The following is a 16,596-nucleotide window of genomic DNA, read 5'->3' on the forward strand; positions in this document are numbered from 1 at the left end:
GGGGGGGGGGGGGCTTTACAATCGAAAATAAAAACTGCCTCTGAAGATGAGGTAGTAATGAGTATTGATTATAGAATAATATATTGGCACAGATGAAGCGATAAACATGCCATCTCGTACTGTGTGTTTGCGATGAACTTTGTAAATAAAGTATTGTACGATACAAAATTGTCACAACTTTGTATTGGAATTTGTATCTTGACTAAACTCGCAGGTCTACTATGGAACAATTCACTGCTGTTGAAATTTTGAGTATTTTAACTGTATAATTCGATATTATAGATTGAGAATATTTGGAAAAAAAATGTTAGTGAACCAAAAGATCAAAGGAGCTACTGGCCTCTATGTTTTCTTATAATCATTCTTTTAATTATATATAAATACGGAGTCAGAACACGCGATTGTATTTTAGCTGAAAATGTATCCTATGTGTATGATATGTATACTGTGTAATATGAAGTACAGAGTGCATTATCGGATTTACCATTAGTCGGTAAGTTACCTATCACTTACCAAAAACTTTACGTTGCCAACCGAGCCTTATCCAAATAAAAAATAATTCCATCCAGAAATAGACGAATTATGAGTGGATAAAGTGCATAAGTATTTTCCTATTTTAAGTATATTTAATGTGTATGTATGGACGGTGCTTAGTCGTACGCATACAATCATTACTTATAGTGTTTTCAATTGACTGAATTTATTTCACAGCGGATCTACAGTATGTAATACCGTGCGTGTTCGATTAGCGGAATGATAAGGGTCATACGAAGTTTCTTATGTTTGATTCTGATCTTCAGTGTCTACCGAATTGCACTGCACTGTGATTAAACTTACCTACTGAGTTAAACTCTGTAACACTCACGCGTCGAAGTGCCTGCTCCTAATAGATCTACACCTCACACCCGCTGCAAGGAATTTCGACCAATCGAAAATGTTATTAGTAAGAACGTCTAGACAGTATCATAGGTTATGTCTATGGTTGAGCTGTTTCTACAACTTGCGGCATAAAGTATACAGGGAATGATTGACCGCCATTATTGATAAAACAACAGGTGTCCATCCAAATAAGGTCTCGTCCCAAAGAGATGGTGGTGACCGGTTACTTGCCAATATACGTACATATATAGAACTTGTTTGACCCGAGCTATAATAATTAAATATATGCGTCTTCCAAGTATGCTTTGCGCCAATCTAACAACGCAATCATTTCCAATATTCTGCATTCTTTTTCTTCGTTACGTCCATACCTCTTCTCGAGGTAGTCGATAAGCAAGCAAATGTGGTTTCGGTTGTCCTAGTAGTGGCAAATACTGCAATACGTACCCACAAAGATATCTTAAGAGTTATCGCGAAGGTACTCTGGCAATAGTAATTCAACATTGGCATTTTCACCTTGTTCGTGCAAGAAGGCGCATCGACACCGTCAGTTCCATCTCGCTGCATGCTCGTTGCTGCTGCACTCTCTTGGCCTGTCAACCGGATGTGGATTAGAGTGCCGATTTCAATTTGGCAAAACGCACCTCATCCTCCGCCCCGCCTACCACCCTCGTACACACTGCAGCCCGCTAACTGCTAACTGCATCATTTACACGGGTTAAGGCACTCTCTTTATCAAAAAGAAACGCATTATATCTTGGAGTTGCCTCGTGCGCCTCCAGGAAATTTGATATATATATATATATATATATATATATATATATATATATATATACAATTCTATTTATAATTGTTAAGCTTTATTATTATGATTGTATCCTCAAAGACACGTGCACTCCGTCCTCATAATTATGCTCAATTACATGCTAATTAATCTCGAACTAATATAATTACTTTGTCCTCAGCTCAGTTACAGCAGATTCCATCAATTGGATGTCTTTCGCAGACCTGTAAATTTTTGTTCACCAACGTTATCCAGGGAGTTCGATCGACGCGTGCACGTTCTTCTAGATCGAACAGGAATCCGTGTCACTGGCGCATATAATGTTAAGATAGGTAACACAGTGTCAAGCTTGTTACGTCTCTTAGATCCCATGTATACGTGAGCCTGGTGTCGCGTGAGTGTGAAAAAGATTGAGGATCAAGCCCCTTGGGCCACCTGCTGCAACTGCACTAACTGAACCGGCTGCTCCGTTGACAGACGGGTAGAAGCGACGCGTGGGGCAAGCACATGGTAAAGAGAGATAACGGAAACTTGGAAAGGTTATCGGTTTCACCATCCCGATACACCAAGAACACTTTTCGTCTCGTTCCCTCGTATGGTGTGCACAGGACGTTCAGCTATCGAGATCCCAATGCAGAAGGTGGCATCCTCTCAGGGTCCCGCCCGTCAATGCCAAGTGCATCCTCGCTGCCGATAGTCGACACGTGTCGCATACGTTGCAATGGGAGGGAATGCATCCAAGGATTCGAGGGAGAAGGAGATAAATAAAAAAAATATTGACAGATTAGAATTAATGACGGCCATTACCAACGAACAACGAAAGGAGGGCCTTCGACCTCACTGTCAGTTCTAACGGCCGCCGACACTGATAAGGATAGCCGCGAATAACGCATCACGATATTCACGTGTTTATTAAATGTCTTGTCATATTTAATTGTCTTGGTCCAGACTAATCAGCTGCTGTGAAAAAGAGTCTTGGTTGAATTTAAGAAAAAAGGGAAGAGATCAAAAAAGGAGAATGAGGATTAATGAGAGAATTGATTGGAGGGTCGGGAGGGGGAAGAGGATTTGTCTATGAACCGAGGAGAGGGGGGAACGTGCGTCATGTGGTAATATTAATAATATTATTAACAATAATCATAATAATAAAAGAATGGAAAATCAATTATTTTGAGGGTGGTCCAGGAGGGGGCTTGTGTATTTTCTTTAAGGGGGGAAACCACATTAGGAGGTTCAAAAATCGTTTTTTTTTTATTCCATAAATTGTTTGCTTAACTATCCAAGAATATACTGTAAAAATTTCAAAGCGAAATTCACATTCGCTTAGATTTTATGCGCATAGAACCGAGCGCTCGTGTACAGGTTACAGGCTCGAGCACGCACAGCGGTAGGGCAGAATTCTACCTCAGGTGTCGCTTTATTTGCGTACCCTTGTAGTGGAACCCAATCTTTGTCTCTTTCTTTTTAAATAACGGTATAGAAGGTACCAGAAGCATCGACACAAGGGATTATGTCGGTTATATTAGGTAAAGCGACGCTGTAACAGAGCGTCTTACTTGGCGCCAGTTTTCATTTAGCCTTCTACGAGTGCGTTTGTCATTGGGAGTGAGAAATGTCTTCGTATCCGAAAGGTGATCATGGGAATTACAAACGCCGTAGTAAACCGCGTAAAAGAAGTTTCCATGGGAACCAGGACGACGATAAACAGAGTGATAATGAGGAAGATCAAAGTGCTAGTGCGAAAAAACTCGACAGTTCTACGAGTGAAAATTGGAGTCGAAGGAAGGTCGCGAGCTCGAAAAGCACTGCTGCAAGCGCAAAATAAAGCCTATGAGGAAGAAGAAGGATTATTATATGGTGCTGGAATCGCTGATTAATAGGTGAGCACTCAATATTATTGTTAACTTCTTTCAATTTCTAGCTCTCGAGACTTTCTTTTTTAAACGCGTTTTTCTCGAAACGACGTTTTTCACATTTGCGGGAACTCTAACTCAAAAAATAATTAACCGATCATTATGAAAATTGATACTATGATTCTTTATAAAAAATAAAAAAAAATCACAAAGGTTGTTCAAAATATGAATAAAATGATGTCAAAATTTCATTGAATTCTAATTACTTTTTCCCACTCAACAAAAATTCTAAAATATCCGTGAAAATGAACCTCCTAATGTGGTTTCCCCCCTTAATGCCTTTCATTATTTTTTGCTATTTTTGAATTCCATTTATATACCTAATTACCCACATTTATCGTCCGATTACACAGCTTCGGCGAAAGTTCACGTCGCTATATTTTGCACGCCTTGAACTCGATTCCCTCGCATGCATGTGGACTCGATATCGATTGTGATCGGTAAGTAATCGGTAAGACGATTCGAGGAGTAACTCGGGTATACGACTGTAGCAAATAGAGTGAATTTTTATCATTCTCATTTTTATCACTCTCCCCCTTCTCCCTTCCCCCTCTCCCGCTCTATCTCTATTTCTTCTTTTCTCATTGTATTTGAAATGACCGCATGACATGTTTCGTCGAACAATTTGATTTTCATGCGACAACCGTAAATTTGGGTAACGCTCGGGTGGCGAAATATTCATGTTAATGTTGACCGATCATTCGATAGTAACGCTGCATTGGATTGACCTCGACGATGCATAAATGCATGTGGTCCATCGGGTCCCGATTGGTCTTTCTGAATTCTGAAACAACCACGAGCGATCGCCGTTGTTAAGCTGTTTGAATTTTTTTTAATCAATTTCTTTCAACCCCTCCAAGTCATCGCTTTTTTTTCCCTTGCGCAGCTCCTCTTCGTCGCCTATCCGACCCTAGCTCCTACCCGGTCCTGAGACCAGGCGAAACTTCCGGATCGTTTTAAAATCGTTATCAACTGTCATAAGCCTAGTTTAATATTTATGGTATCGTGCACAACCGGGTATCAAGTATTCCGATTACACCGGGTGTAACCAGAAGTAAGCAGCAACTCTCGAAGATCGCACCGGAAGCGTTCACCAGAAAGGGCGAACCCGGTACATGGTATCAGTTGGAACAAATCTGATCTTTAATGTATCCGAGGATCGTCGTAATATCTACATACGATATACAGATTGGCATCGAGAGATACGCTCACGGCTGTCCAGCCGAATGTGCCGAATCTGCCGAAGGTACGCAAGGTGAAAGAGGTAAGGAGGAGTGGTAGGAGCCACGGGGGGTGGGGAGTGTGAGATGGTTGGCTAAACGAAGGGTGGGGTGTATCAGGAACGAGAGGGTTAGCTATATAGCCACCTATGTGGGTACATGCGAATGCGTAAGATACAGAAGAGTGAAGAGGAGGAGGTCTCCTCAACATATATGCGGAGAGGACGCGCGCCTCCTGACTCAGTGCTTGACAGGCCAGCAAGCTCTTAGCATCTCTCGTGGTGGCACACGGAACGGGATAGATAGATAGATAGATAGATAGATAGATAGATAGATAGATGTGTTTTATTAAGAGATAAGAGAGTGTGAGAGAGAGAGAGAGAGAGAGAGAGAGAGAGAGAGTGTGCGTGTGAAAGAGAGAAAGAGAGAGGGAAAGAGACAGTGGTCGCGAGAGACAAACAAAAAGAGAGAGAAATCGAGCGAAGCGATCGAGAATCGCAAAAGTCGTTTTTTTCAAACCCGACCGACTTCTCAGGCCTTCGAGATCTTTTTTCTCTCTCTCGTTCGTATTAATCTCGACAGTGAAGTACGGGATTTTTATATCCGACTCTGTATTGGCTATTGACACGCCGTTTGTTCCTGGTTGATACTGTCATTGTTGCACGCCTGGAGACAGGCCCTGGTCGGAGGAAAGTTCGTACGGATCGTCGGTAACGGATTGGCGGGAAATTTGAATAGGCTGCTGACACGGACTACTGGCATCCTCGTATGAAGATTTGACAAAGTTTCTGTAAACGCCGAGTGGAAGTTATTCTTGAAGTGCGAAGCGGCGGAAGGGAAGAGTATTCACGTACACCTATGTACGATGTGTGTGGACGCGTGACGTGGGACAAAATGAGAATGTACGATGATATATTTAGTGGTGCGGTGCGCTCGCGAATGCCGTGCGAACGTTTGTCTGTGAATTGAGAAAAGTCTGTCAGAGGTGAGAGGAAGAGAGAAAGAGGGGAAATTAAGTAAAAGAACAAAGTTTAAAGAGATATAAAGAAGATAGTCGTAGTTTGAAATAACTTTGAAGTTTGAATTTCTGTTACTTTTTTCTTTCAAATCGTTATCGCCGTCGTTGATTTCTTCATCTCCGTCCTCTTTTTTCATCTCGGTTCTTCTATTTCTATATCTATGATTACCGCGCGTGTATACTGGTGTCCGATAGTAACGCAGTCAGTCACGCTTTATAGTGAAAAACGGAAACTTATGTATGTACTTCTAGCACACCAGATATATACAGTGTGTGTTTAACGCAGGGACACGTAAAAATTCTCAAGTACTCGTGACAGATACTTTGCACCGTGTGTTTTGCATGGGGATATCGAAAAAAATTGGGATTAATAAGTGTGCGGTAATTCGCGATCGGTTGATACGGTGATAAGGAGATCGGTAAATTGATCGTTAATGATAAGAATAAAAATAATTGTTCTCCTCGAGATAAACGTATTGAGGGAGGGTCTGTGAAGCAATAATAATAATAATAATAATAATAATAATAAAGATCGGTAAAGACGATCGAGATGACGTCGGATGAGTGAGACGTCCACGTCCGCTCGCCGCGTATCCAGAAAACAGAAGAATAAAAAGGGAAGTGGAAGTGGCGGTGAAAGAAGAGACGAGGAGAAGGATAAGCAGAGGAAGTAAGGAAGGAAGAAGGAAGAGACAAAGTGAAGAGTCACCTAAAAATAATTTCGTTAATTTTAATCGACTTCCCCCACTCCCCCCCGCTCCCAACGATCCCGCCTCCTCAGAATCCCAGCGACGGATCGGCAAGATGATGATCGGGAAACACGTCATCCTCGGCGCTATGATAATTCTCGGGGCCTTAGACGGCCTCGGTCCCGTCGGCCTCCTGACCAGTACCCACCGTCTCGTAGTCGACGCAAGTAACGGGGGCTGCAACACTTGTCGCATACACGAGGAGATACGCGCATTTAGCCTGGAGATGATAAAGGAGCAAATATTGAGTAAACTGGGACTGAAGCAGGCGCCTAATATGACTGGACGTGCACCACCCAGGATCCCACCCATCTCCAAGCTCATGGACATGTACGGGATGCAGGCGGATCAACCTCAGGGCTTGGAGCCCGGCATTAGCCATCACGAGGAGTACGACGATTACGCTGCCAAAACTGAGAGCGTCTTTGCCCTCGCTCAACCGCGTAAGTCATTGAATCATCGATGTATAGTATAATATATTTCCATGAGTACTGATAGTCAATAAGTCTGTAAGTCAGTCTGTCAGTCAGTCAGTCACTAACTCACTGACTACGTATCTCATTCTCAGTCGCTTAACATTACACAAGGTGAGCGGTCGATGCACGTTTCTGCGCAGCTGCTTTTTCTTATTGCAGGGATCGGCTCTGTTTTACCGACGGGGCATTTATATTCCTATACCGCATACGCACGTAGGCGCACACGTGTATTGTGCATAAATGCGTATACATGTAAGTACGTTAACCGGCAGGCACGTATGTTCTCTCGTAAACGCTCTTCTGCTAGCAGACGATCTTTCTGTCGCCGGCGACACGGGCTTTTTGCTCTCCTGTGAACTCGGTATTTTCTTGGAAATTCTCCCCGTTCATTTTTAGTCCAGTTCTTGGTTGCCCTTTTTTACCGCGTCTGTGAACTCCCCTTTAGACTCGTGGGTCCTAACAGCGACGTCTCTATATACTCTTGAAATATGTCCCGTCTACTTGTGCCGAGTAAACGATAATAACCTTATCGTTGACTCTCATCCAGTGTCCTGCGCAACAGCCCCGCGATACTTGTCTACGATAGAAGACTCGTGCTGTGTGAATTTGTCAAGGGTTATCACGCGTGTAATATGCCCAAGTGTCGCGTATGTCTACGTATATGTGCACCAAGTCACGGGTATCCCTTATTGTTTATCCCTTATCCGTTATCAAATTTTTCATCGATACTCGAAAGTTCGTCGGTTTCTGTTTTTTTTTTAATTTTGTAAATTTTTTTCTATAACCTCATCTTTCTTCTAATTACAATTTTAATAGCATTTTTTATATTCTTTCGGATAACCTTTTTGAACTTACGTGATCTATTGTCGATTACGAGCTGCCAAGTGATTCTCGGTATTCTGGGACTTTTTTTTTCCAAAAATGCCTTGGGTATCCCGGTCGTTAGGATCTTTCACATCAAAATTTTGGATCCCGGCAGACTTAATCGGCACCGAAGGTCACGGCCCGGTGCACAGCCCGGTTAAGTTTTCTACATATATCGTAGACAAAGTCTTGTATCAGTTTGACCTAGGCAACAGTCTCGTTATTAATAAATGGTCCATTGGCCATGAGTGATCTATGCACTTAATCAATGATTGCTAGATCTGATCAATGAGCCATCAACATTATAAATGATCTTGAACGATACCACGTTTTAGCATAATCTCTGAAAACTGTTTTATACATTTCTCAAGTGATTTGTCATCAAGGTCAAGTTCTCCGAATGTTCTGGTATCATCGTACTGCTCTCCTCCTACCCTCCCGCGTCCCCTAGAGCCCCGTCAATTGACTATACAAAAAAAATACTTTTTACTCTGCGGCCACATGTAATCCGAGCGTGTTGCATATGTGCACACACGTTGCACGTGGATATACGAATCCCTGCGGGTTATTGCTAAGTGCATATTCGATAGGGATGACCGCTAGGGATGATAAGACGTCACCCTCCTCCTGCCGACAATACATGTCACTTTGGATCACTGACACGATCCCTGCTTTTAATCCGCGAGAAATTAATAAATCTGAAATGGATATATAACGTCAGTGAATAATGACGGCTGATAGGGGAACTGCGGTCAGCATACTCGCAGACAGGCGCCGCGTCGACAGAGGCTCTCATACGTGGACGACGTTGAACTCTCAAGTGGGATACATTTTTTGGCGATAGTCGAGTTGAGCGGCGATAGGAAATGAGATAGTAATTTTCGTACAGTTTCCTACGTGAAAAGTGTACAGGGCATAAGGCCGTATGAGGAATCGTGATCTTTGATTAGGAAATTGAGGAATTTCCCGCGCATCAGATGCGCGCGCAGTTTCGCGAGGATCGGCACGTGGACCAACGAAAAAAGACGTTTAACCACAGTACGCCGTGACACTCGTAAGGCGCGTGACCCAAATGCGAATTTCATGGGAGTTATTGTCGTCGAGGTGCGCTCGCAAGTTGCATCGATTGCGTCACGCGATGCAATTATTTAGCACGCTCGGTTTTAATGTCTCTGGTAACGCACGGGTGTACAGGGTTTTGAGTTGCTTTAATTCTCGTTTGAATTTACCTTTCGTTCCCGCCTTTTTTTTTCCTCGTCGGTGGCGCCACGTATCTCTCGTATTTGTCGGTTAGATACGCACTCGGATATACGTGGGACTAAACAGTAAGTTTTTTCGCAAAAGTATTGGTCAATTATTTGCTCAATGTACATGGTGACCTTACAGGTACACTTTCATACGTCCAACGGACTAGTACAAGTCTGATAGCTGGGAAAACCAAATGTCTCGTCGATCAGATTCGGTCATCATGAAAAAGTTAGCCGAGAGAATCGTCACGTCATGACCGATTCTAGTCAACGAGGGATCTGCTTTTTCGAGTTATCCGTTCTTGCACGAATAGTCTGTTCGACGTGGTAAAGGTACCTTCTCAATGAGACACGTCAGGTTTCGTAAGGACTGTCGGGTGAAAAATTACGGAGGGGGGGGGGACTCCCCGTCTAAGCGGAGCACGGTAGATATCGAGCGGATAATAGAAGTAAAGGTACGTTATGGGAATGGGAATTGTAGCTGGTAAGAAGGAACGATGGAATGGGGATGAAAGTGCATTACAACATTAATTTTGGGGTTCAATGCTCTTGGCGAATAGCTGTATTGGTATAGAGCGAGGAGTATCGCTAGACTCACGCAAGGGGCTTCTGTGCCAGTGTTCTCTTCCCCGATTGGCTGGCCCGGCCAGACTATGACCTCGGACACAAGGAACCGAAGGAGCCGATGGACTGACATACAGACGTGTCTGACCCTCCTCATCCTACACCCTTTCGCTACGGGCGACCTTCGATTTCGTCCATCGAACCCCCATTACCAAGAATCGAGGAATGCACCTCGCGCTCCTCCTTCTATGGCCGCTCCTTTTGTCTTTGCTTTTATTCTATTTTTTTCCACTTCTTTCGCTCCCTCTACTTTTGGCTCCTCTACGCTCTTTGATCTCTGCCAACCGAACTTATCTGCCGGTGTCTTCGTATTATGCATGGATCCCCCTTCAAGATTGACGTTCTGATACTTCCTGGCTGCTGGCTTCTTTTCTTTAGCTTTTTTTTTGTTACTGCTGAGTCTCACAATAGAAGGACGCGCGAAAGACGCTCGGGCGCGCGCAAAAGTTAAACAACCGGGAGATAGTGTAAAAGTGCAGTTAACCGGCTGACGGAGGTCGTTCCGTATCAATTATCATGAGTTTATTTATAGAAAACCCACGAAGATAATACCTCATATCATCATTGTTTTCCAAGTGCGATACTCATTAAGAATCCGACGGGCATTTAATTATCAGCACGTGGCCTTGTCGCGGACTAAGTGGATGAACCGTACAAAGGTACAAGGGATTCCTGTAGTAAGACCGTGACAATTCTTCATTCCAATCGGTTAAAGAATCTAAATCAATCTTCGAGCCCAGCATCCGATCTTATCCAATATCTGAAATCAATTCTCATCTAATGGACCAATTCGAACGCAGCATCCAGCATTGTTACAATACACCCAAGAAATCATGTCCCTTCCGCGAAGAATGATGTCGTTCACCATCAAAGAAGCGGCTGAACTATAACGGGTCCATCCAGCATCCTCATATGGTGCCGGTTCCTCGTACGAGTCCTGAATAGCGTAACGTCCTCCATGAAATGCCGTGTGTTTTCCTTATCTTGTCCTTATCCGTATTGACGCATGCGCACAGGCCATCCAACTGTACAGCGTTGAAAAAAAAAAACTTTTGTCCTCCCTACCAATCTGGAAAAATTATTTTCATTACAGATCAGAGGGTGAGACACTCCAAGGGCAGCTTGGACGTTCTGTACTTCAAGTTCTCAGACAAGATCGTCCAGCATCGTGTGACCAGGGCTGAGTTGTCACTCTGGATATGGGGCGACAACGAGGGCGACTCGCACGAGGGCACCGACGCTGAAGTACCAGTCACGATTACTCTGCAGAGGATCCTTCGCGGTGTCACTGAGAGCGGTATCTCCCTCCTCGGACCCCCCCTCACCACCAAGCACATAAGACCTCGCGGAAGGTGCGGCGCGTGGGTCACCATCGAGCTCAGGCGAATGGTCGCAGAGTGGTTCAAGCATCCGCGGGACAACCTGGGCGTCGCCATCAAGATCGGCTCTCCGGGTCATCGGCGGAACGTCCGTCTGGTCGAGACCAACCCTGGCGCCGAGTATGCCCCCTATCTGGAGGTGCAGACGCAGGAGCTGGACACGAGGCATGGCGCCAGGATCAAGAGGAACGTTGGTCTGAACTGCGATGACTCGAGTCAGGAGACACGGTGCTGCCGCTACAAGCTCACCGTGGACTTCGAAAAGTTCGGCTGGGATTGGATCATTGCGCCTAAAAAGTGAGTCTCCTATCTAGTTCACAATAACCAGTAATCTTTGGGAACCATGCAATTTTGTGTTAGAAATAATTGATATAAAAATTAAAGTAAAAAAATTCATTGGATCATATTTATATATCGCGTCGTTAACAATTTACGGCACTATACGTGGTGGGAATCGTTCGAAAAAGGCGTGTATCCGTTCGTGATTTGGAAGATCGGTATGTCTATCCTTGTCTTATGCACCTAAGTGCCTATATAGATACTACTCGCTCTGGCACTCACGACAGATATAACTTTTTAATTTCTAAGGTCTTTCTTCATACGTGTGGGTTACGTCAGTGGTTTGGTCAAAGATCAACGAGAAAAATTCTTCCTGATTAGCGATCAATTGCGATCTACGACGATTAAATTGAAGGATTAAGCAAACCAGGTTTCCTCCTTTTTTGATTTCAGGTACGACGCGAATTACTGTTCAGGCGACTGTCCAATGGCCTTTCTCCCAGCGTATCCGAACACGCACATAGTCTCGCTGGCGGAACCGCCGAATAACACGGGTCCCTGTTGTGCGCCCCGGAAGTTATCCGAGATCACGATGCTCTACTTCGACAACGAGTATCAGATAGTCTTCTCGCGACTTCCGGGTATGGTGGTGGAGCGTTGCGGATGCTCATAGTCAATCGGTCAGGATCATCGTGATCATCAGGACGAAGAGGATCATCGGATATCAGCGTGTTCATCAGCCAGAATGACCAGCATCCGTTATCTGGAGCAAGATTGAACAATCCCTCGTACAGGATCGTGATGTGATGATTACGCGGACCATGGACCAATGACGATGACGAGGTCGTCAATGATTGCGACCGTACGTACATATAGATGGACGGTATTGAAAATTAAAAAGCCGCGGGAATTTTCTCGTAGACTGAAAGTGCCTTGTGTGTGTGTGTGTGTAGGCCGAATGTGTTTATAGAAAAAAAATGGGGGTGGGGGTGAGTAATGGGACTTGGGGTGGGTCTCGAAGAGGTTGACTATGATTTGGCTATGGGATAGGGTCTGACCCAGGTGAGTCAGACAATAAGGACACAGATACGTAGCGTGATCGATAATGTGTATCGATTAAGATTTCAAGCACGAGGTATAATTATCCCATCGAGGTGTATATGGGCGTTTCCATGGCAAGGCTAATAGTTCCTAGCGTCACGGTATTATTTTTAAAGCGCCACCGGCACGGTGGCGCGCTACTATCGGCAACACTGGGGAATCCCCTCGTTCGCGCATACGTACCTCGCTAATCGTGCCGGTGGTCTGAAGATCTCGGTGTACAGTGATTACGTTTTTTTTGTCTTCTCTTTTCTATTGTAACGATTACACAATTTTTAACCCCAGCCCACCCAACCCACAATTTTGTTTTCTTGTCTCACGTGTCTCGTTTAATTTAGCTCAAATCCCTATCCCCTTTTTCCCCACCCTTCCCTCTCTCCCATCCTTGTCCAAATATGCACGTGACACTCGTCGCTCGCGCGTGCTCGCGCGTACTGCGACCGACCTTATGCGTGACTTATATTGAGTTTGTAAGTGCGCGCATCTCTCTGTGCGTTTGTCCAAATAAATAATAAAGCAAATAAAATAAATGAATAAAGTCAATGGACGTGAAAGGAGAATAAGCGCGCCGTAAGACAACGTTCGTCGGCAATAACAGCGTGTCGCCTTAATGAACTTAACGTTTCTTCAGTCCTCGCTATTTTTCCGTATATACGCCTACGATAAATGACAATGACATTACGTCACGCGTTTCAATCTCCCTTAAGCACCGCGTTATTGCCGTTGTTTCAGATGTCTTTTACAAAATTCTACGGCTTATAAATTGTTGAGCCATCGGCGATTTCGGATAAGTAAATAATGGCCAATCAATGTCCGAGGGCAATCACGTAGTTACTGCGGGAATCGCGGGGCGGGTGGAGAGGGGGTGGACCGGGGGGCCATAGATCTGCTCACCACTAACCCCCAACCCTTTCCTGACCCAGTCCCTATCCTGCCAAACCACTCTTATCCATATGTATACATAAGACAGGTGTATATATATACTCATATAAATATATATACTTAACCTATTTCAAATGTGTGACCGGCCGTGGGTCCGTTATCGCTTAAACACTCACCGTTATCAATTCTTTTCGCTTAATTATTTTTAAGCTTTATACGAAACTTCGCCAATTATCTTCACCCCCTCGATCCGCATTTTTAGCATTTTTTTTTTAAATTTACTTCACTGGTTCCTACAGTCCTTTTTGGATTTAACTTTTTCTCGCTATCTCTCTCCCTTTCGTCTTTCACTCTTTCGTACACGCCCCTCACCACTAGCCGTCTGTCTTAATCTTAGAAAAAATTACATCGATACGAAGAATTGTTCCTGTGCTTCTTAATACTTGACGAATTTAACAATATTAATTTATAAGCAGCCGCTCGGCTATATCATTCTTTTTCTTCGTATCGTTTCTCATTTTTCCTTCGATTCTTTCATATCTCCCTCGTTCCTCGTCCATAAACTTTTCTTAGACCCTCCTTCCTACCGATCCCACCCACGTTCCCCCTTGTTCTCTCGTAAACCACCAAATCATAAAATCTCGCGTTTTGTCAGTGTATAATATTAATGGAATTATGTACTCAGTATCCGATGAAAAAAAATACTTATATGTATAACGTGTACTTCCTAGGTAGAATGGATAGATAGAAGAATATTTATTCGATGAAATAAATGGTTTTTCGACAAAAAAAAAGAAAAGAGAAAAAGAGGTAACAATAATCACGAAGAATGAACATGAGGACTACTACGTATATTTCACATGGCACGATAATCGTGGGCGTATATCTATATGTATATATACTACGTGTTACGTTCGTAAAGCGCAAGACGCGCTACCGCGAAAGTTATACAGGGTTAGCTGTATAACGAAAAGGGAAGAAACTGGCGGGAATTTTTGTTGGAGTCGTTTGACTCCAAGAAAAGAAAAAGAAAGAGATTAAATGTGCATAAATCACTGTGAAATTTACAATGGCGATAAGTTCTTGTTTTTTTGTTTTTTCTTTATTTAATCGGCCACCGGCCGGCTAACCGTTGTCCTTGTTTATTATTTTTCTCTTTGTAGTTAAATTAAGAATTTACAAGGTCTTTAGACTCGCTTTCTCTCTCCTTTGTATACTCACTTGCAATGCGATCGAGCGAATACGGCTTTCGTTAACGGAAAAAAAGGAGCACTGCATTTATACGAGGTCGACCTCAAAATATTTGCTCGACAGATACAGCCACCTCCGATATGGCAAATTCGATTGGTGACGCGAGAGTCGGCATCACCATGCAGTAGGGTAATTGGCGTCAAAGACGTCGATATACCAGCATCGAGCATCTTCGGTGTAATCCAAAGAACGAAGAAGGAAAAGAGAGATGAGAAATATGAAGAATAAAAAGTATAGAAAGAGAGAGAGAGAGGGAGAGAGAGAGAGAGAGAGAGAGAGAGAGAGAGAGAGAGAGACAAGGTAAAAGAAGAGGAGTAGCATCGAAGAAAATAAAAATAAAAACTAACTCGATGCCCGCTATCGACACTCGACGAAGACGTCGATATAGGCGTGGATCCATTAAATAGCTTGAAGCTTATCATTTTGCAAACGACGTCGGTTTTTCGTAAAAAAGACATCGCTCCACCTCGAGTTCGATGTCGCGACCCGTGTGTTTTTTCTATTAACGTTGCAACGTCCTGCCGTCGGTTTCGTCGCTGGTGTCGGAGGAAGATCGCAAGATCGCAGATGTGACGTCGACGTCGAGCGTCTGTCGTCAGAAGTGACGCAGGTAGGTGAATGATAATTTGACTAAATTAATACAAAGCAAAGAGAAAAGAACAAACGACGTCGAAACTGATGCATAATTTGGATATGACGAAAATTGCATAAGTCATTAGCGGGTGACGGTGGTGCCATCTGGATGCCTTTGGTAAAGTTATTATATGTATATATATATACAAGCATTTATATATATATATATATATATATATATACACGTACACAAATGTTGGTCATGTTGGCTACGGCAATGCCAAACGCGAATCGCCTTTTTCAGTCGGTGGCCTGTATGTACTATATGTCCACGATTGAGATGCATCCTCGTCGCGACGCCTCTACATTGCAACGAAGACGCCGTAGCGACTTGTTTGTCTGCCGCGACGTTTGACCAAGAACTATTGCCCCTCGCATGCGCTTCTCGGATCGTTTATCGAATTATCTACAATGTACTAGCTTTACTTTTAAACGAGTCATTAATCAAAGTGCAGGGCCCGATTAAGCCAGAGCAATCCTGCGTTCTCCCCCCCCCTCCCCTCTCGCACTCTCATTCTCTCTCTCTCACTCACTCTCCTACGCGCAGCGAATGTACATCAACATAGTATGCAGCCACCAGTGGTGCATCGTGTGCGTCTTATAGTAGACCTCCAGATGCATTCTGGGATATGACAATCAATTAAATGAATACGAAACAACATTGTCTCAATTGCATAAGTCAAACTTGCCGTAGCAGAGATCAGTTGCACTTTAATTTATCCAAACAATCGCCGATAAGAATTTACAATTTTTCATTATCAATCGTATTTAGGAATCGATTATCGATGATCGTTCAAGTAGTACCGATCGATGTAAAACATTCAGTGCAACGATTATTGCGATTGAGAATCGATTGTATATAATCGATACTAGCTGAGAATCGAAGTAGTCCGCAGTGCCGCGAAATTGGAATTTATTTCTTAAAATCTTTTCATTCTTCCTCCTGCCCCCCTCTGCGCTTTTTTTCTCTCATTGTTCATCGAAGGAACGTGTACGGCAACAGCCTCGGACGTTCTTACCGCATAAAACCAGTCGACTTGCTTGATCGAGGAGACAATCGACGTCAGGACGTCGTCGATACAGCACGGCAGAGATAGGCGTATGAGCGTCGTTAATTTTGCGGGTGTCGCATGTTTTTGAGACGATTAATAAGCTCGGTCAGATACTAGGACTGACCTATAGCCAGTCGTGCGCTACCAAAGAGTGTTATACTCTGTTGGTCTCTCTCCCACTCACTCGCTCATTAATCCTTTTTCTTCTTTCTCTCTTTCTCTCTCATGTTTCGCCAATATGCACG

General features: G+C 43.7%; 1 protein-coding gene across 1 annotated transcript; it reads left to right on the top strand.

The window, feature by feature from the left end:
* The first annotated feature begins 5,051 nt into the window (after positions 1–5,051).
* On the top strand, positions 5,052–14,482 carry LOC107266710 (growth/differentiation factor 8). The gene is made up of 3 exons (XM_015737513.2): positions 5,052–7,006; positions 10,868–11,450; positions 11,886–14,482. The coding sequence occupies exons 1-3, from the start codon at positions 6,619–6,621 to the stop codon at positions 12,103–12,105; spliced, it is 1,191 nt and encodes a 396-aa protein (XP_015592999.1). The 5' UTR covers positions 5,052–6,618; the 3' UTR covers positions 12,106–14,482.
* Positions 14,483–16,596: the final 2,114 nt, after the last annotated feature.

The sequence above is a fragment of the Cephus cinctus genome, unplaced genomic scaffold (genome assembly GCF_000341935.2).
Source record: "Cephus cinctus unplaced genomic scaffold, Ccin1 Ccin1_scaffold0005, whole genome shotgun sequence".
Classification (NCBI taxonomy): Eukaryota; Metazoa; Arthropoda; class Insecta; order Hymenoptera; family Cephidae; genus Cephus; species Cephus cinctus.